Source organism: Budorcas taxicolor, chromosome 25 (genome assembly GCF_023091745.1).
Source record: "Budorcas taxicolor isolate Tak-1 chromosome 25, Takin1.1, whole genome shotgun sequence".
NCBI lineage: Eukaryota > Metazoa > Chordata > Mammalia > Artiodactyla > Bovidae > Budorcas > Budorcas taxicolor.
The window spans coordinates 28,814,561-28,834,381 of NC_068934.1; the positions used below are offsets into that span (position 1 = coordinate 28,814,561).

Genomic DNA, 19,821 nt, shown 5'->3' on the forward strand with positions numbered 1-19,821 from the left:
CTTGCCACTCTGTTCCCTGTTTCTGAAATGGGGGTATTAAGAATACTTAAGAGTTGCTATAAGGATGCCGTTAGTTAATACTTAAGAGGTTCTTAGGAAAGTGCCTTGTACGTGTTTGCTAAATACAATAAAAATTGTGAGTTCAGCAGGTAAAGAAGAGAATATTCCCAAGTATCTGGGCTGGAAATAGAGATGAAAAGTTGAATTCTGTGGGTGATAAAATCTCTTCCAATCCTGAGTTTTTATGCTCCTGTGAGGATAATCACTTCTTCAGATTCATACCCATGGGGTTCCCATTCCCACGTCTGGGAAGTTGCTCCTATGTGGTAAGAACCAAATATTTAAAGCTTCATGCCAAGAAGTCCTGATAAAATGTTTTTTATTTGTACTAGAAATGTTAACTGGTTGAGCTTCCCTGGCAGCTCAGATGGTAAAGAATCTGCCTGCAATGCAGGAGACCCAGGTTTGATCCCTGGGGAAGAAAGATCCCCTGGAGAAGGAAATGGCAGTCCACTCCAGTATTCTTGCCTGGAGAATCCCATGGATAGAGGAGCCTGGTGGGCTACAGACCACTCTGGTGGGCACAGAGTCGGACACAACTGGGTGACTAACACCTAAGTGTTAATTAGGAATTCTTTAATGAGACCTTTACCTGTTTTGGATATGGGTCAGAGGAATGGTGGGTATAAGTAGTTAGGAAATAATAAGCCAAGGAAAAAATAAGGAGTTGCCTGAAAGCCAAAGCTGATCATTAAACTGTTTGAGAAATGAGATACCAGGATCCCAGTGTCAAGTGGGAGCCTCGTTACTAACTACTTACGCAACTTTTACAATCCCCTTATCTCTCTGCTTGTCTCTCACCTGTGAAATAACTGCAGCAGCTTTCTTTTGTGTTTGTATTTATTTTTGGCTGTGCCGAGTCTTTGTTGCTGAGTGGGGGCTACTCTTCGTTGGGGTACCAGGACTTCTCATTGCAACAGCTTCGGTAGTGGCACATGGGCCAACTGAGTGGCACATGGGTTCATTGCTCCGCGGCATGTGGGGTCGTCCTGGATCAGGGATTGAACCTGTGTCCCCTGCATTGGCAGTTGGATTCTTTACTGGACCACCAGGGATGTCCCCACAGCACGTTTCTTGACCCATCAATGCAAATCAAAGCAAAACAAAATCGTTCAACTGCAGCAACGACAGGACAGAGTTGATAGAAAAGTCTGTCTCAGAGAACAGAACAAGGAATGGCTTACTTTATGTGACAATAAAAACATTTAGAAATGATTTGGATGTCTTCAAGACGGAGTCAGGAAGGCAGCCAGGAAGTCTCAGAGCCTCGTTCTCGAGTGGACTTATTCCACAAGGACCATGCTTCACACCCTGTGGGCGCAGTGAGCTCTGAGTGAACACTTTTACCTGTTGTGTGCCACGTGGGTGAATGATAGTGCATTTCCTAGCAACTCAACAGCGTACAATTACTCTGATGAATTTTTAGATTAAATATTTGATACTGTGCATCAGTAAAGAATGTTAGCTTTACTTCTATTTTATGAGACACAGAAAGAACTTGTCAAAAAATTACCTAGTGTATTCTGCCAGCTTGAGACAGCGCCACCTAGTGGATCAGTAGAGGGTAATGTCCTGAAGTAGTCTTGGTCAGGATACAATTTTAAGAGGCTATGCTGCAGTCCATGGGGTCACAAAAGAGTCAGATACAACGGAGTGACTGAATTGAACTGAACTGAAATAACCTGTTTTCTTACATAGAAGCCCTGACTTGCTCTCCTCCCACCTCCCAAACAGTGGGATCACCAGTTTCTTTACCACAGGATTCCCTCTGGGTAGCACAACCTGTGCTGAGGCCATTGATCAAAGAACAACGAATGGCAACCCTGAGATGATTTCTGTTTGTATTTAAGGGACACCCTCTAAGCTCTGTCTCCAGGAAGGCCTGAGCACAAGGGGTACCATATTAACCATTGATTATCAGGGTCCCCCCCCCCATAGAAATTAGCAAAATTCATTTTGTGATTTTGTGCTCTCTCAGCCTTCTATTTCTTATCCCATTCCTGTGGGGTTTGTTTTTTTTTTTTTTTCCTTAAGGGTTGGACATGATTGTTTTGAGCATAAAGATATAAAGTGATCCATCATTCACTTCACCACGGCCAGTAGTTATGGGATCTACAGAAGGCAGGCCGAGTTAAAATACCCTTTGTACAAAAGTTTATTTTTGCCCTTAACACACAGGCTTGTCATTTACATTTGTGGAGGGGGGGAAAAAAAAGACTTGTGCAGTACTGGCACATAGCATGTACTCTACCAAAGTTCTTTTTCCAACTTGTTTTCTGGTTCTTAATTTTCAGCCAGAAGGTCCCTCAAATAGTTTTTGGGTGCCAGGTTGACTCCCAAAGTGGAAACAGCCTAGAGCTACTCGCCCCCACCCACCATTTAATGACAGATTTCACTTGGTCTGGGAACTTACGTATAAAGTTTTATCTAAGCCTGGGGATAGACATTCCTTATCAGCTTTGGAGAAAGAGCTACAAAGATGAAAGAGATGACAGTAACTCAACATGGACACTTACACTAAATAAAGGAACAAAGACCACCAAATACTGGGAGAAGCATCTAGAGAGAGCCGCAGGACACACAGCTGATGTTTCCAAACTCTGCCTCTAATCCCCCCATGAACCTGAACTATTGAAATGCTAGATTCAGGAAGCTGTGCCCAGGAGTTCGAGGTGAAAGGCAGTCCTCTGACTGCTGTTGACTGCTTTCTCAAGGCAGCGGAAAGTGACACCAAGGCCTTTGTGGAGCCTCGTGGTGTGACATGCAGAGTGCTGCATAGCTGGCATCTGATACATGTCTCCAAGTCACCACATTAAAATAATCTTATGAACTTGGAGGGCCTTTCTTTCCCAAATGATCTTGACCTTGAAATTAAGTATTTCACCTATTATCAAAAAGGACCAAGTTCTTCCATCCGTTGGACAGGAGAAGCTAAAGTACCCTTTTTCTCAAAATTCACTTGCTGATGTCTTGACTGAAAAACCTAAGCAGATCGCTGTTGCTATTTCCTTTTCAAAAGAGGTGGAAAACCTGAGGTACAGGTGCTGAGAAGACAGTGATATCCCCCTTAAGCTGGTGAGAAATCTTTCCTCGGGGGCAATTCTGCAATCCTGTTTCTGGAAGCCAGGACTCAACGGATTTGTCTTCGTGATGAAGAGATGATCCTCTGATCTTAAGGCAGGAAGGCTGTCAACACAAAGCTCTGAACAGTACCTTGCTGCTCACCAGTGACATCAAAGCGCGGGGGAGAACAAGGTCTTGGTTTTCCTGAAGACGACTCAGTAGGACCGCAGTGGTTTGGCATAGATTGGCTCCAGGATGTGATGGATTAGAACCAAGAAAAGGCTTCCAAGGAAGGCGGCAGTGAGGAAAGCCAGCAGGACATAGCGGCCAATGAAAAAGGCATCTACAATCTGGAGAAAGAAACATTAAAAGTGAAATTATTGACACGTCTGCGCCTTGACTGGGCTCAACTGGAATCTCTGATGAATGGGCCCAGGATCTGTCCATATTCAGAACTTCCAGTAACATCCTGCAAATGGATAAGAACCTTTTTCTCAACATGCTGAGCCAGAAATACAAGATATAGAGAAGCTTAATGAAAAGGCTTAATAAAGTACAGGGAACAAACATAGGCTTGATGTAGGAGATGCATAAACACTCTGAAGGCAAGTTCTGTTCTGTTCTGAAATGAGTTATCTGAAAGACTGAGAACCTTGCTTGCTTGGTCTCAGAAAGGCTTATTTTGTGGCTGTCAATTTTTCATTATGGAGAACTTTAAACATGTATGAAAATACAATAGTATAATAATCCCCCACATACTCAAGATTCAAACCCCCACGCCATCAACCCATGGCCAACTCAGGAGGGGTCATTTTCAAAATGAAAACGGGACTCTAAAACTTTTACCAGAGGAGTTCTGAACCCTAACATTCATAACCCAGCAACCCAAGGGCTGGGGAAATGGCCATTTACCTGCGGTCCTGAAACACTAAGAGGAAAGGAAACTTGTCCCAGTTTGTACAGTTGGCTGCCTGGCAACCAGCTGTACTTGAGGCCCCAGAGCTGCTGGTCTTTGCTGACAGAGGCCTGTCATTCATATTGGCTCTTCCCACTTGTCTACCGTTCACTGCTGGAACTCTGTTTTCCACAGATCCAAAGGGTGCTGCCTAAGTTTGGGCAGGCAAAAGCAGTTTAATCTACAGACTTAATAGAGTAGGAACACAAACCAAGTGACCAGGGACATCGCAACTTCCCAAAGCTTTCAGAACCTAGTACCTGAAGACATTCCCAAATACCTGCAGGGTGGTGGTTGATAGGATAATGTCTCTACAATGTCCACATCCTGATCTCCAGAAACTCTGAATGTGTTAAACTGCATGACAAAGGAGAAGTAAGGTTGTAGATGGAATTACAGTTGTTAATCCATTGACCTTAAATAGGGAGACTGTCCATTCTCTGTCCATACCTCTGTGTCTCTATTCCTGCCCTGCAAATAGGTTCATCTGTATCATTTTTCTAGATTTCACATATATGCGTTAATATACGATATTTGTTTTTCTCTTTCTGACTCAGTTCATGCTGTATGACAGACTCTGGGTCCATCCTTGTCTCTACAGATGCCTCACCTTTGTTCCTTTCTAGGGGTAATAATATTCCATTGTATTTATGTTTTGGGGGGAAGCAGAGAGTAGGACAAATTGGGAGGTTGGGACTGACATACATACACCACCATGTGTAAAACAGACAGCTCGTGGGAAGCCGCTCTGTAACACAGGGAGTTTTGATGCTCTGTGATGACCCAGAGGGGTGGGATGGGGGTAGGGTGGGAGGGAGGTCCGAGAGGGAGGGGCTATCTGTGTACATACGGCCGATTCACGTCACTGCACAGCGGAATCTAACACGTCATCAAGTAATTATACTCCAATAAAAAAAGAAGGAGGCTGGCCTGAACTGTTTAATACAGGTGGCCCAATGCAATCACAGGGCTCTTCAGCAGACGTTGAGGGAGGCGGGAGAGAGGGTCAGAGACACAGAGATGTGAGGATGGAGGCAGACGCAGAGGGATGCTATTTTGCGGTCTCTGAAGCGGGAGCAAGAGGTCCACATGCCCAAGGGTGGCCCCTGGAAGCGGAAAAGGCAGGGAAACATTTCTCCCCAGAACCTCCAGAAAGGAAGACAGCCCCGCCAACCCCTTGACTTTAGCCCAAGGAGGCTGATTTTGGGATTCTAGCCTGTGGAACTCTAAGATAGTAAACGAGTGTTGTAGGCCACTGATCTTGCGGTAATTTGTTACAGCAGCAGTGGGAGACTAATACAGCAGAGATGCACAAAGCACCTGTCAAGTCCAAGCTCTGCTGTGATCACTGAGACCCAAGGACACCAGGGGAGAGGGCTGCTCTGGAGATTACCCCAACAGCCAGCTTACAACAAAGGTCAGTTGGATGAAACGGCTCTGACATGACTTTGGCCTTGGCTCCAGGACTGAACACGTCTCTCGCGGGCTACATGTTTGCTTGTTCGACACGGTTCACTTTTTAATTAGCCAATTAGCAGGCCTTGGGTGCCGAAGGCCCAGGCCATGTATTATTGATACAGTATTGAGCTGGGCCGCTTACAGGGGCTGGGACTCCAAACCTGAGAATGAGAACTCCAATCTCTGCTGGCTGCACTGATGAACAGATTTTGCTCAAAAGGCTGATCTGCTCTCCTGGTCTGAAACTGGGTCTGAAACTCACATGACAGAGGAAAGAGGGAAGAGGGATTGGTTTCAAGACACGGTTTGCTCTGGGTCCTTCTTCCAATGTCCACATCCCCAGTGATTCAGAAATACCCAGACTTTATCGCTTTCCCCATTTAAGACAGGAAAACTGGTCACCATCCTGGCATGGTCAGAGTGGTTGTCAGATGCTGACCAAAAAACCCAGCATGTATGAAAACAGCACCTTAGTTTTGTGTGGCTAAGTATTATTTCCCTTGGAATTTTCAGAATGAATTTCTTCCCTTTAGCCATGGTCAGTCCTACACAGTGCTAGAAAGGGGTGCCGAGTCTAGTTCTGAAGTTATAATATAGGTTTGCATACTATTGTCTGGCGTCAAAACAGTTGCCTTTAAACTCTCGGTGATGGCTCCTGATATTCTGCTGGGTCCCCAATATGAAGGTATTGAAGACAGGCCTCAGCTTGCATCCTTGCTCGGCCTCTACCTGGGTAAGGTACCCTAGCCCCTCCCAGCCTTAGCATTCTGACCTATGAAAAGGGACACTAACGGTACCTGTGTTGTGCTACTGAGGGTTGTCCTGAGGTTTGAATGAGAGCATGTAAATAACATGCTTAGCACAGGACCCCACACATAGTGATGCCTTAAACAGTGTTAGCTATTATCACCATTACTTCTTTTTTGTTTAGTTGGTTTTTTTTTTTCCTTTTTTCTTTTTGGTGATGTGGAGCATTTTTAAAGTCTTTATTGAATTTGTTACAACACGGTTTTGATTTTTTGGCCACGAGGCATGTGGGATCTTAGTCACCTGATCAGGGATTGGACCCGTATCTCTTGCATTGGAAGGTGAAGTCTTAACCATTGGACCTCCAAGGAAGTGCCACCATTATATCTTAAAAAATTTAAATAGCGGAAAGAAGTTGCTAGAAGGAGTAATGGGCCACAGGATGTCAAGAGTAGAGATTATCAAGACTGTAGAGATCTGAGACCATGGTAAAGCCAGAGCCCCAGTCAGGAAGGAACCAGGATGGGGGGAGTCTATGAGAGAGATGATAAAACTCCATTTAGACAGGTAGGTGCTGGGAGATCGGGTTCTGGAAATGAGGCCGGAAGGGACTCCCCGAAGGCTGTCTGGCTACATTGTCCACGCTCCGCAGCGGTGTTCCTCCCTCCCCTCTGCTTTTCTCTGTGGAGAATACTCCCTCCTCACCGCCAGCGGGAAAATCCAAACACACGATGAAAAACCATGTCAATTAGCGCCTGAGGGCACTACCCAAGTGTCACCTGGGATCCGAGTTTCCGAGCCCAGGCGACCAGGAGTGGGAGCCTGCCTGCTCGTCTCTGGCCCCACAGCGTGCTCGCTCAGAAGCCAAATCCAGGCAAACAGGAGGTGTTGCCAGTGGGCACGGAAAGAAGCGGGAGGGAGTTTAAAACACCCTGAGCCGCCCCCACGCCCCATCCTGGCTTCAACTTTATAATTTTTTGAACACACTTTAGCCCTCCTGGCATTGGGGACCACGCGGGGCAGGGCAGAGGTCTAGACCAGGAGAAAGAGGACTGACAAAACAAACCCAGGTTTTTACCTTCACCTCTGCCTCGGGGGCTGGGGCGTCACTGGCTCGAGGGAAAAGCAACAGAACGGCTGTGATGATCAGAGCACCGAGGAACACGAAAACGGCAGAGAACCTGTGGCCCAAAGACAGGGGGTTAAAAGCACGGTTCCGTGTTAGGCTGCGCCTGGCTTTTCCCTGGGGCCCATATTCTGTCTCAGTCCACTAACAGGGCCCAGTGTGCTGCCCCAGCGCCACAGGAATTTAGAAATGTTTCCCCTTCCTCCCAAAGCCCATCTTCCCAGACAGGTACCAGCAGGATGCATTCCTGTTATTCCTGGGAGTTCCAAGTCCCTAAGAATGGGAATTGGTGGGATTTTTAAAATTTATTTTTAATTGGAGGGTAATTGCTTTACAATGCTGTGTTGGTTTCTAACATACAAGGTGAATCAGCTTTATGTACACATATATCCCCTCCCTCTTAAGCCTCCCACATCTCCCGCCTCTAGGTCATCACAGAGCACCGAGCTGGGCTCCCTGTGTTATACAGCAGGTTCCCACGAGGCAGTTTTACACACAGAAGCGTATATATGTCAATTGTGCTCTGTCAGGAATAGGTAGTTTTTATTTTGACCTCTGTGTGGTCATACGAAAACCCGAAGTGGTCCTTCCCTGATCCCCCACTGCTGTGTTTGAAACCAAAAAACTTAAGTAAATGATGTAACTTGTTTTGTACCTACACAATCTGGCCAGGGAGTATGACTCTACAGTGTCCTTAAGAGTCAGTTTATGCTCTGATTCTTTAAGTCAACACCAGCCCAAGTCATCCACGACCCTTCAGCTTCCCGGGGCCCTGGGCTGGAGCCTCAGGGGCTGGACCCAGCACCTGCCATGAATCTCAACAATTAAGAAACATGCACACGCGTGACCCCAAGAAACTCACGTGACAGCGAAAGCGGATTCTCTTTTCATCTCCCATGTCCTCATCTCCTGTGTGCTGCGAGCTGACATGTACCCCCTCCCTTCTCCTCCCACCTCAGCTTCCGAGTATAAATAACACAGTCAGTGCTTATGATAAAGAGGTTAAAATGCAACTCCTTCCAACTGCCGGTAATGACAATGAGCTCCTGAATTCTAAATGTTTCATGAGCATCAGCGATTTCGCATCTGATTGCTTTTAGCTCGGACTCCCCGCTAGAGAGAGAGAAGGCCTTACCTCGCTGCCCCTGAGGCTCTGGACAGCAGGGCACACAGCAGCAGCACCAACACCCAGAGCAGGGCGAGGATGAACACACCCGGCCCCACGCCGAGCACCGTGCCAGCCATGCGCGGCACAGCACCAGGCACAGTGCGACGAGCTGGTCCTGCTGTTAGCGGTGCTGCTGCGCTTCTCGGTGCTCCTGGGTTTCCTAGGGGGGGACACACGAAGTCTGAATTCATTCTGGGAAACTTCTGATGATTGGGGTGGGAAGAGGATTCATCAATATAGGTCTTAATAGGTCTCTCTCAGAAACTGACAGATCAAGCAGCCAAGAATAAACCCTTGACAGAGGATATACAAATGGCCAATATATATGTGAAAAGTGCTCAGCTTCCTTAGTCACTCACTTCAGTTCAGTTGCTCAGTTGTGTCCCCATGAACTGCAGCACGCCAGGCCTCCTTGTCCATCACCAGCTCCCGGAGTTCACTCAAACTCACGTCCATTGAGTCGGTGATGCCATCCAGCCATCTCATCCTCGGTCGTCCCCTTCTCCTCCTGCCCTCAATCTTTCCCAGCATCAGGGTCTTTTCAAATGAGTCAGCTCTTTGCATCAGGTGGCCAAAGTACTGGAGTTTCAGCTTTAGCATCAGTCCTTCCAATGAACACCCAGGACTGATCTCCTTTAGAATGGACTGGATGGATCTTCTTGCAGTCCAAGGGACTCTCAAGAGTCTTCTCCAACACCATAGTTCAAAAGCATCAATTCTTCGGTGCTCAGCCCTCTTCACAGTCCAACTCTCACATCCATACATGACCACTGGAAAAACCATAGCCTTGACTAGACGGACCTTTGTCGGCAAAGTAATGTCTCTGCTTTGGAATATGCTGTCTAGGTTGGTCATAACTTTCCTTCCAAGGAGTAAACGTCTTTTAATTTCATGGCTGCAGTCACCATCTGCAGTCATCTTGGAGCCCAGAAAAATAAAGTCAGCCACCATTTCCACTGTTTCCCCATCTATCTGCCATGAAGTGATGGGACCAGATGCCATGATCTTAGTTTTCTGAATGTTGAGCTTTAAGCCAACTTTTTCACTCTCCTCTTTTACCTTTATCAAGAAGCTCTTTAGATCTTCTTCACTTTCTGCCATAAGGGTGGTGTCATCTGCATATCTGAAGTTATTGATATTTCTCCTGGCAATCTTGATTCCAGCTTGTGTTTCATCCAGCCTAGAGTTTCTCATGATGTACTCTGCATATAAGTTAAACAAGTAGCGTGACAATATACAGCCTTGATGTACTCCTTTCCTGATTTGGAACCAGTCTGTTGTTCCATGTCCAGTTCTAACTGTTGCTTCCTGACCTGCATACAGGTTTCTCAAGTGGCAGGTCAGATGGTCTGGCATTCCCATCTCCTTCATTAGAAAATTGGAAATAAAACACAGTACCTCTAGACCCCTACCAGAATGGCTAAAATGAAAATGATGGACAACTCCAAGTGTTGACCAAAATGTGGAGAAACTGGAAGCCTTGTACTCTGCTGGTGAGAGTGTAAGTTCTTATTAGCACTTTGGAGACTCTTTGGCTATATCTAATAAAGCTGAATATGTGAACCCTAGATCCAGCTGTTCTCTTCCTGGGTGTGTCCCCAAGAGACATGTCATAAGTTCACTAAAAGATGCACAAAAGTTCAGGGCAGACCTGTTAGAAATAGTTACAAACTGAAATGACCTAAATATACCTCAATTGAATAGATAAGGTGAGCTTTCTCAGGTGGCACTAGTGTTAAAGTATCTTCCTGCTAATGCAGGAGATGCAGAAGACCCAGGTTCCATCCCTGGGTCGGGAAGATCCCCTGGAGGAGCAAATTGCAACCCACTCCAGTATTCTTGCCTGGAAAATTCCATGGACAGAGGAGGCTTGTGGGCTACAGTCCTTAGGGTTGCAAAGAGTTGGTATTATAGATACAATTTATTCATTCATACAATGAAAGAGTAAAAAGAAGTAAGAATGAACAGACCACAGCTATATCCAGCAATGTGGGTAAGTTTTGAAAATATTAAATATAAAAAGCTAGAGGCAAAAGAGTTCACACTGTGTAATAACATGTATATAATGTTCAAAAACAGTTCAAACTAATTTGGGGATTAGAAGTCTGGAGTGTGGTTGCCGTGTAGAAAGAAGTGACTAAAGGGGCTTCTGGGGTACTTATGAAATTTTGTTTCTTCAGCTGGATGTGGGTTACACAGCTTTGTTAATTCTGCTAAACTGTATCTAGCTGTCGGAAAAGGCAACGGCAACCCACTCCAGTACTCTTGCCTGGAAAAGCCCATGGATTGAGGAGCCTGGTAGGCTGCAGTCCATGGGGTCGCGAAGTCGGAGACGACTGAGCAACTTCCCTTTCACTTTTCACTTTCATGCACTGGAAAAGGAAATGGCAACCCACTCCAGAGTTCTTGCCTGGAGAATCCCAGGGATGGGGGAGCCTGGTGGGCTGCCATCTATGGGGTCGCACAGAGTCGGACACGACTGAAGCGACTTAGCAGCAGCAGCAGCAGTATCTAGCTGTACACTTCTGATTTGCATATTTTTCATTATGTGTCTTTTACTTTTCCAAAAAAGTTTACTTCAAATAAAGTCTGAAGAGACATACCAGACAAATGTAATACATGGGCCTTGTTTGGCTCCTGACTCAAACAAACCTGCTATACAAAACCTTTTATGAGATGACTGGAAAAATTTGAACAGTATCTGGGAAAAATTTGACAATGTTAGGGAATCACTGTTTATTTTTTAAGTGAAAAATAATGTTTTTTTTAATGTGATGATGTGGTTATATTACTAAAAGATTACTTTTAATATACAAATACACAAACACACACAACACAAACAACAGAAAATGATGTCTAGGAATTTTATAATCATCTAGGACAGAGGAGAAAGGGGTCAATATAAAACAAGGCTAGTCCTGAATTCACTGTTGAAGCTGGAGTGGTGAATATATGAATTTTCCTACACTATTTCCTATACTTTTGAATATTTGAAACTTTTGCAATAAAAGGGTTGTGTGTATGAATAAGAATATATGGGGAAGTAGGAATAAATCCAACAAAAGATGTGAAGATTTTTATGGCAAAAAGTATAAAACTTTATTCAAAGATATATATATATATATATATATATTTTTTTTTTTTAAGGCCTGAATAGAGAAATAACCCCTGTTCCTGAAAGGATGAGATGGTTTAATATTTAAACTCAATTTTCCTTAAGTTATCAGCTCAATGCAATTCTAACCAAAATCTCAACATCGTTTTTTATGGAACTTGAAAACCAATCCTAAATTCACATGCAAAAGCAAAAACCCAAGAATAGCAAAAACAATTTTGGGAACTAGGATGGAAAACTCGCCTTTCATGTTACCAACTGCCGCAAGACACATTCTAGAACCACGGTAATTAAAACAGTGTGATCGTGGCATAGAGACACATGGGCCAGTGGAACAAAACAGAAAGCCCAGAAGCAGAGCCACGCATTCAGGAGAACTTTGCACAGCACAGAGCTGGCTTTATAGTCAATGGGTAGAGGATTTCATAGACAGCGTTGGGATAAGTGATTATCCAATCAGACAATAATAAAACCAGATCTCTGCTTTATATCATACGCACAAGCAAATTTTAAATGGAAAGTTATTCGTAATAAAACAGCATATGTTTAAATATACAAACGTTCAGGCTGACTACACTAGAATACGTAATGAAGGACCGCACTCAGATGCTCGCACCTAAACTTAGAATTGGCATGAACGCAAAAACTACAAATGCAGGCTGATGCAGGTGTGTTTTACAGCAACTCAAATACCACGGGCTGGGCTGCCTTCACTTACGGGGTTTTCTACAGTGATGAACGACTCTGTTAAGAGTTCCAAACTACAAATAAGTATAATTTCCCCCTGATTTACATTAGAGTTGCATTCCTGGAAATTTTACTATGTTCAACTGTGCCAAAAGATACATTATGCTTATATAAAAAATGGAGTTAGATTCTGGGTTCATATTAGAAATGAGTAACCTGTGAGACACTTGGGATGTTTTGCAGGATGAAGGACAATTCTTCATGGTGAGGGGCTGTCCAGTGTATCACGGGACTTCCAACAGCCCCAGTCCTGCTCTGTAAACCCTAGGAGTGCCTCCAAAATCACACTAATAACCAAAGGTGCCCTCACAAACTCCAAATGACCAAAGGGGCAGTTCAGTTCAGTTCAGTCGCTCAGTCGTGTCTGACTCTTTGCGACCCCATGAACCACAACACGCCAGGCCTCCCTGTCCATCACCATCTCCCGGAGTCCACCCAAACCCATATCCATTGAGTCGGTGATGCCATCCAACCATCTCATCCTTTGTCATCCCCTTCTCCTCCTGCCCTCAATCTTTCCCAGCATCAGGGTCTTTTCAAATGAGTCAGCTCTTTGCATCAGGTGGCCAAAGTACTGGAGTTTTGGCTTCAACATCAGTCCTTCCAATGAACACCCAGGGCCGATCTCCTTTAGGATGGACTGGTTGGATCTCCTTGCAGTCCAAAGGACTCTCAAGAGTCTTCTCCAACACCACAGTTCAAAAGCATCAATTCTTCGGTGCTCAGGTTTCTTCACAGTCCAACTCTCACATCCATACATGACCACAGGAAAAACCATAGCCTTGACTAGACGGACCTTTGTTGGCAAAGTAATGTCTCTGCTTTTTAATATGCTGTCTAGGTTGGCCATAACTTTCCTTCCAAGGAGTAAGCCTCTTTTAATTTCATGGCTGCAATCACCATCTGCAGTGATTTTGGAGCCCCAAAAAGTAAAGTCAGCCAGTTTCCACTGTTCCCACATTTTTGCCATGAAGTGATGGGACCGGATGCCATGATGTTAGTTTTCAGAATGTTAAGCTTTAAGCCAACTTTTTCACTCTCCTCTTTCACTTTCATCAAGAGGCTTTTTAGCTCCTCTTCACTTTCTGCCATAAGGGTGGTGTCATCTGCATATCTGAGGTTATTGATATTTCTCCTGGCAATCTTGACTCCAGCTTGTGCTTCCTCCAGCCCAGCGTTTCTCATGCTGTACTCTGCATATAAGTGCCACTGCCTTAAAGAACCATGTGGAGGTTTAGTCACTAAGTCACATTTGACTCTTGCAACCCCATGGACTGTAGCCTGCCAGGATCCCCTGTCCATGGGATTCTCCAGGCAAGAACTGGAGTGGGTTGCCATTTCCTTTTTTCAGGGGATCTTCCCGACCCAGGGATTGAACCTGGGTGTCCTGCACTGCAGGCAGAGTCTTCCCCAACTGAGCTATGAGAGAAGCCCAAGCCTAGATAAACTCTGGCATAAACAGATGTGAACAAAGGTGTTCATGATAGCAAAACATCTGAGAAAATCTAAATGTCCATCAGTAGGGGGAGGGGTATTATATACTCATGACAACTTAAAATCAATGAACTTGAGCTAGCTGTACTGACATGAATGTACCTACTGGTTTGGCCAAAAAGTGTGTTCCATAACATCTTATGGAAAAACCCAAATGATCTTTTTGGTCAACCCAATAAAAAACAATATTGAGTCTAAAAGCAAGTTGCAGAATGAAGCCCACAATACTATACTATTTGTATCTTTAAAATTAAAAAATACCTAAATCATTATATATTCATGAGATAAACATATACAGTAAACATAAAACCATGGGCATAAATGGCACAAAACAATTTCAGGAGATTGTATGTCTCTGGGGGGGGAGGGAGGAAGGAAGGAGAATGGGGCCAGGAAAGAGAACAAAAGGATCTGAACTAAATCTGTGATGGTTTATTTCTTGAAAATAAAAAGCTTAAGCAGATGAGCGGAAAAAAGTTAATATTTATTAATCTAGTTGTTTGTGCATAGGTCTTTGTTACAAATTCCAGGGCAATATTCACTGTTTTTGAAATTTTTGAGATAAATATTAATTTTTAAAAAGGTAATTGGTAGCAGGGTACATATGAGCTGAGATCAGAGAACAGAAACTAGTGACCAGTTAGGAGACTATTGCAATTCTCCAGATAAGAGATGAGGCAGGTCTGGGCTTCATCTTAGCTGTGGAAATGGGAAGGGCCTTAGGAAGGTGGCATTAGAGGTGACTCAGCTTTCCTGCTCGGTTGACTGTACCCCTTAGCAAGTTAACTAGTTAAGTGTAGCTGCTGCTGTTTTGGATATTACGTAAATTACCTGTAAGACTTGTACCAACTCTAACACCTAGAATACAGGGAAAATGGTACTTGAAGCTGGTATCATTAGAAATATTGCCCTTCACTCCTCCAGAGAAACATGGAAGTTCATGAGACACTGGGTTCTGTACATGGGACAGCTTTCAAGTATTGAGATGAATATCCCCAACCTCCTATAAGAATGAAGTTTGTCACTTTATAACCAAAAAACCATACATTTTCTTACTAAGCATAGAAAGGAAAGGCTGGATAAAGTACAGAATGTTTTTGTGGGGAAAGAGTGAACATCTAGTAATTTTATCTTGTTAACTGAGTGTGGGCATAATGCTTGTGATTATTTCCCTTATTGGAATAGCTAAATTATTGAGTAAAGCTTGATTTAAAAAAATATATAAAAAGAATTTTCCAGGCAAGAATATGGGAGTGGGTTACCATTTCCTTCTCCAAGGAATCTTCCCAATCCACTGATCGAACTGGTGTCTCCTGTGTCTCCTGCATTGGCAGGTGGACTCTTTACCACTGTGCCACCTGGGAAGCCTTTTATTTAATATTCAAGGCTTTTTCAACCCTCTTCTAAGAATTGGGCTTCCCTGGCAGTTAGCCATCTTCCTTAGATGGTAAAAAAATCTGCCTGCAATGCAGAAGACCCGGGTTCGATCCCTGGGTCGGGAAGATCCCCTGGGGAAGGGAATGGCTACCCATTCTCCAGTATTCTTGCCTGGAGAATTCCATGGCCAGAGAAGCCTGAGAGCTACAGTCCATAAGGTCACAAAGAGTCAGACATGACTTAGTGACGGAGCATGCAGGCACTATGGAAGACAGTATGGGGATTCCTCAAAAAATTAAGAATACAACTACCAAAAACCCCAGCTATCCCATTTCTGGGCATTTATCCAAAGAACATGAAAACACCAATTTGAAAAGATATATGTGACTCTGTGTTCACCACAGCATTATTTACAATATCTAAAATATGGAAACAAGTTCAGTGCCCATCAACAGGTGAATGGATAAAGTTGGGGGTGTGTATATATATATATATATAGAGAGAGAGAGAGAGAGAGAGAAATAGATATACACGAAGTGAAAGTGTTAGTCGCTCAATCGTGTCCAACTCTCTGGGACACTGTGGACTGTAGCCCTCCAGGTTCTGTCCATGGAATTATCCAGCCCAAGAATATTAGAGTGGGTAGCCATTCCTTTCTCCAGGGGATCTTCCCAACCCAGGGATCAAACCCTGGTCTCCCGCACTGAGGGCAGATTCTTTACCATTTGAGCCACCAATATATATACATATATAAAATGGAACACTATTGAACCATTAAAAAAGATGAAATCTTGCCAGGCCAACATGAATCGCTCTTAAGGCTAAGTGAAGTAAGTGGAGAAAGACAAATACCACATAATTTCACTCATACTAGGAATAAACAAACAAAAATGAACAAAGCAAACCAAAACAAGAGGGAGGATCCAGAGAACAGAGCAGTGGTTATCAGAGGAGAATGTGGGGAGGATACAAAATGGCTAAAGGGGATCAACTATAGGGTGGTTGATAGAAACTAAATTTTTGGTGGTGAGCACTCTGATGCTGGAAGGGATTGGGGGCAGGAGGAGAAGGGGATGACAGAGGATGAGACGGCTGGATGGCATCACCAACTCAATGGACGTGAGTTTGAGTGAACTCTGGGAGTTGGTGACGGACAGGGAGGCCTGGTGTGTTGCAATTCACGGGGTCACAAAGAGTCGGACACCACTGAGCGACTGAACTGAACTGAACACTGTAGAGCATATAGAGGTGGAAATACAATGTTGTACACATGAAACATACAATGTTATAAACCAATGTTACCTCAATAAAAAGTAAGTCTTAAAGAAAAACGAAAAAAATAGGTTACAGTAGTGAACTGTTTCTGGAGGGTTTCTTTTCATTTTCCTTTATAGCTGTTCCAAGTCTTCAAAAATAATTGGGTGGGAGAGGGTGAGCTTTCACACTTTTTTCTACTTTAAACACTTCAATATGGTTTGAATTTTTAAAATATTAGGATAATGCCTCTACTCTTGTAATGAAATCAAACGCAAGTCTGGGGAAAAATCAGTTGCCATACTACCAAAATAACACCGATGTGGCATCATCTCTTCACGAGATGATAGAAAAGGAAGATCATCCTTCCACCCTTTTTCCTGGGTGTTGTTGCGATTTGAAAGTGCGCAACCACAGCCTGTCATCCACACCACCCGGGGACCCCCAGCAGGCAGCCCTTACCGTGCTGGAGAGTGAACACTTTCCCTGCCCAGTCGCTGATTCAAACCGGCAACAGGAAAACAGTGCCCCCCAGGTCTCATCTTCAGAATGTTCCCCTGGCCACTTCCCAGCAGTTGGGAGAGAAATTAAGGTTTTGATCACAAGATTTCCCCCATTTCAGCATCTACTGGCCGCCAGACCTCGGGTGGAGATTAGTGGTGATGCTAGTCTGAGAAGTCCCTGTCCCGCCATCGCTCCCAGCCTTATTCCAGCCCCCCGTCAGCCACAACCTCCTACCATTCTCTCTCCTCTCTTCAGCCGCCCCTATTTTCCTCACCTCCACCCCGATCACCTGGCTTCGCATCTCCCAGGTCCGGTACTCACGCCTCTCAGCCCAGCCAGTTTCAGCCCACAGGGGCTAGGCTCTACTCAGGACGAATCACAAGTGGGCTTTCATCTAGGAGATTCTGGATTGGCTAATCAGCGCCACTCTTTTAACTCCTGAATTTCCCCTCATTTGCTTACGCCGCCGCGGCTCCAGGCAACGCGGAGCGTGGTGGGTGGGCACGTCGTCCTCCGTTACGCACTCTAATTGGTCGATGGCTGCTGGTCCTGGGACAGGCCTCAAGTTCGATTGAATAGAGGTCGTCCTGGCTCCCGGCGCTCGCCCCACCCCGTTGTCAATCACACCATCCCTTAGGTAACCCACGGGACCATTGGTCAGTACCGCCGGAGGGCGGGTTGTTGGGCGGAAGAGAACTGCTTATAACGCCTTCCGCGCTGTTACCATGGAGACAGCACAGCCGGTGTGAGGCTTAGACTCCAGGCAACCCCTTAGCGCCTGTTTCTGAGTCCAGTGGATATCACAGTTCAAGTCCTATTGGCTCCGTGGACCAAAGGACTTGGGATCAAGTCAAATTAGGCCTCAGAGAGTGGGTCAGACCCAGTCACTTAGGATCCCTGAGAACCATCTTGGAGAAAACCGAGTCCCTAAAGCACTGATTCTGTAATAACGTCACGTTTTCATTTGTCCTCATCTCGCTTTATTGTATTTAGCATTATTCTAATGTTAGCCTTAAGACTTACACTATGGCAAGGATCGTCCTACTACTCATGGGCAGACTAGGAAAGAGGAAAGTAAAAGTGAAGTCGCTCAGTGGTGTCCGACTCTTTGTGACCCCTGGACTGTAGTCCACCAAGCTCCTCCGTCCATAGGATTCTCCAGGCAGGAATACTGGAGTGGGTTGCCATTTCCTTCTCCAGGGGGTCTTCCCGACCCAGGGATCGAACCCAAGTCTCCCACATTGCAGGCAGATGCTTTAACCTCTGCACCACCAGGGAAGCCCCAGGAAAGAGGAGTCAGGGTCAAATCAAGTAAATCTTCTGTAGCTATGCCTCCAGGCATTTGGGAATGGAGGTGGTCCATGCTTTTAGCAAACTACTTTTGCCTAACTGCAAACTAAAACTTTTCATGATTTCACCCTGAGGTTATAGTCTGTAGACTAAAAGATCCGTAAATCAGGCCAACCAAAGGAAATAAGACAATGCACGTTCCACTGCTGAATTAGGAAGGGTGGACAGACAAAAAAACATACCAAATAGGACTTAGCAGCAGCACTATTTGAACCTTTGACCTTACACAAAATGCTGAAGCGTCTCGAAGCAAACTATTAAGTCCTGGAACACTCAGTCTCTGATTTAGGGGGTTCAGCTCCCCAACCACAACTCTATGAGTGAAATGGAAGAAGATAGTTGAATTCCATTGAAAGTACATCTCACATTTATTCTGCTCTCAAGGTTTCATTTGCAGTCCTGTGTACTGATTGATGATTTCTTTTGTGTTTAACAACTTATGTTTACTTGGCCCAATGAGGAGTTCTGTGATTAAGAAAGCCATTATTCTGATAATTCATTTCCCTGGAATTGTTAACTGTAGCTAAGCACTAGAGACTTTGAGGATACAAGAGAAATAGGATGTGTGACTCCTGCCTTAATACCTTGTGGTTTGTTAATGTCAACTGTGTATGAAACAATTAGGAAACACTCTAAAGCAAGATATGAGAAATGCCAAACTTTATTTATAGTTAATTTCTCCAAAAGATAGTAATACTACTATACTAATATTAATAGTAATATTACATATCTGCAGGAGCTTTGCAGCTTTGAGAACACTCCTTCAGTTGTTTCAGCGGTCCTCAACTTTGTGGTACCAGGGACTGGTTTTGTGGAAGACAATATTTCCATGGACTGGGGAGGGCAGTGGCTGGGGATGGTTTCAAGATGATTCAAGCACATTACATTTATTGTGTGCTTTATTTCTATTAGTATTGCATCAGCTCAACCTCCAATCATCAGGCATTAAATCCTGGAGGCTATGAACTCCTGACTTGTATTATTTGGGGGAAGTATTGCTGTTGCTGGAGTTCGTGTGGGTCTTCACAGTACAGCTAGAACTAATGCTGGGCCCTGGCATGTAGGTAGGAATGGGAAACATGGAACAAGGATGGAAGGGGATCCAAGGAGAGAAAATGGTTTCAACAGAGAGGCCAAATCAAGATTGAGGGCAGAGTATCTGGGGAATAAGGGGGAGACAGGCCTCAGCCAGAGTGGAGACAAATAATGGACAATAACATTGTGAAGACCAGCTGTTGAGGACAGGTCTGGGATGTTAATATTTTGGGGGAAAGTGTTCAAAAGCTTGAGACTGGGAACATTAACCTCCTTACACTTCTAGTGACCAACTGACTTTAATTAAATTGTAAATTAAGAATAGGGCATGAGTGATGAGGCACTCCCAACTTCTTACATCTTCCTGG

At 44.6% G+C, this 19,821-nt stretch overlaps 1 protein-coding gene across 1 annotated transcript; it reads right to left on the reverse strand.

The window, feature by feature from the left end:
• Positions 1-1,522: 1,522 nt before the first annotated feature.
• On the reverse strand, positions 1,523-17,415 carry TMEM218 (transmembrane protein 218). The gene is made up of 4 exons (XM_052662071.1): positions 17,343-17,415; positions 8,545-8,737; positions 7,362-7,464; positions 1,523-3,473 (listed from the first exon to the last, which is right to left on the reverse strand). Exons 2-4 carry the CDS (start codon positions 8,652-8,654, stop codon positions 3,339-3,341), a joined length of 348 nt encoding a protein of 115 aa, XP_052518031.1. The 5' UTR covers positions 8,655-8,737; positions 17,343-17,415; the 3' UTR covers positions 1,523-3,338.
• Positions 17,416-19,821: the final 2,406 nt, after the last annotated feature.

What these genes read in the sequence shown, in the direction of transcription:
- TMEM218 (XM_052662071.1), bottom strand. Translation starts at nt 8,654, where the DNA reads ATGGCTGGCACGGTGCTCGGCGTGGGGCCGGGTGTGTTCATCCTCGCC. An exon ending in AGAGCCTCAGGGGCAGCGAG is followed by an intron (nt 7,465 to 8,544) that starts GTAAGGCCTTCT and finishes TTTGGGCCACAG; the next exon opens with GTTCTCTGCCGTTTTCGTGT. An exon ending in CCCCCGAGGCAGAGGTGAAG is followed by an intron (nt 3,474 to 7,361) that starts GTAAAAACCTGG and finishes TTCTTTCTCCAG; the next exon opens with ATTGTAGATGCCTTTTTCAT.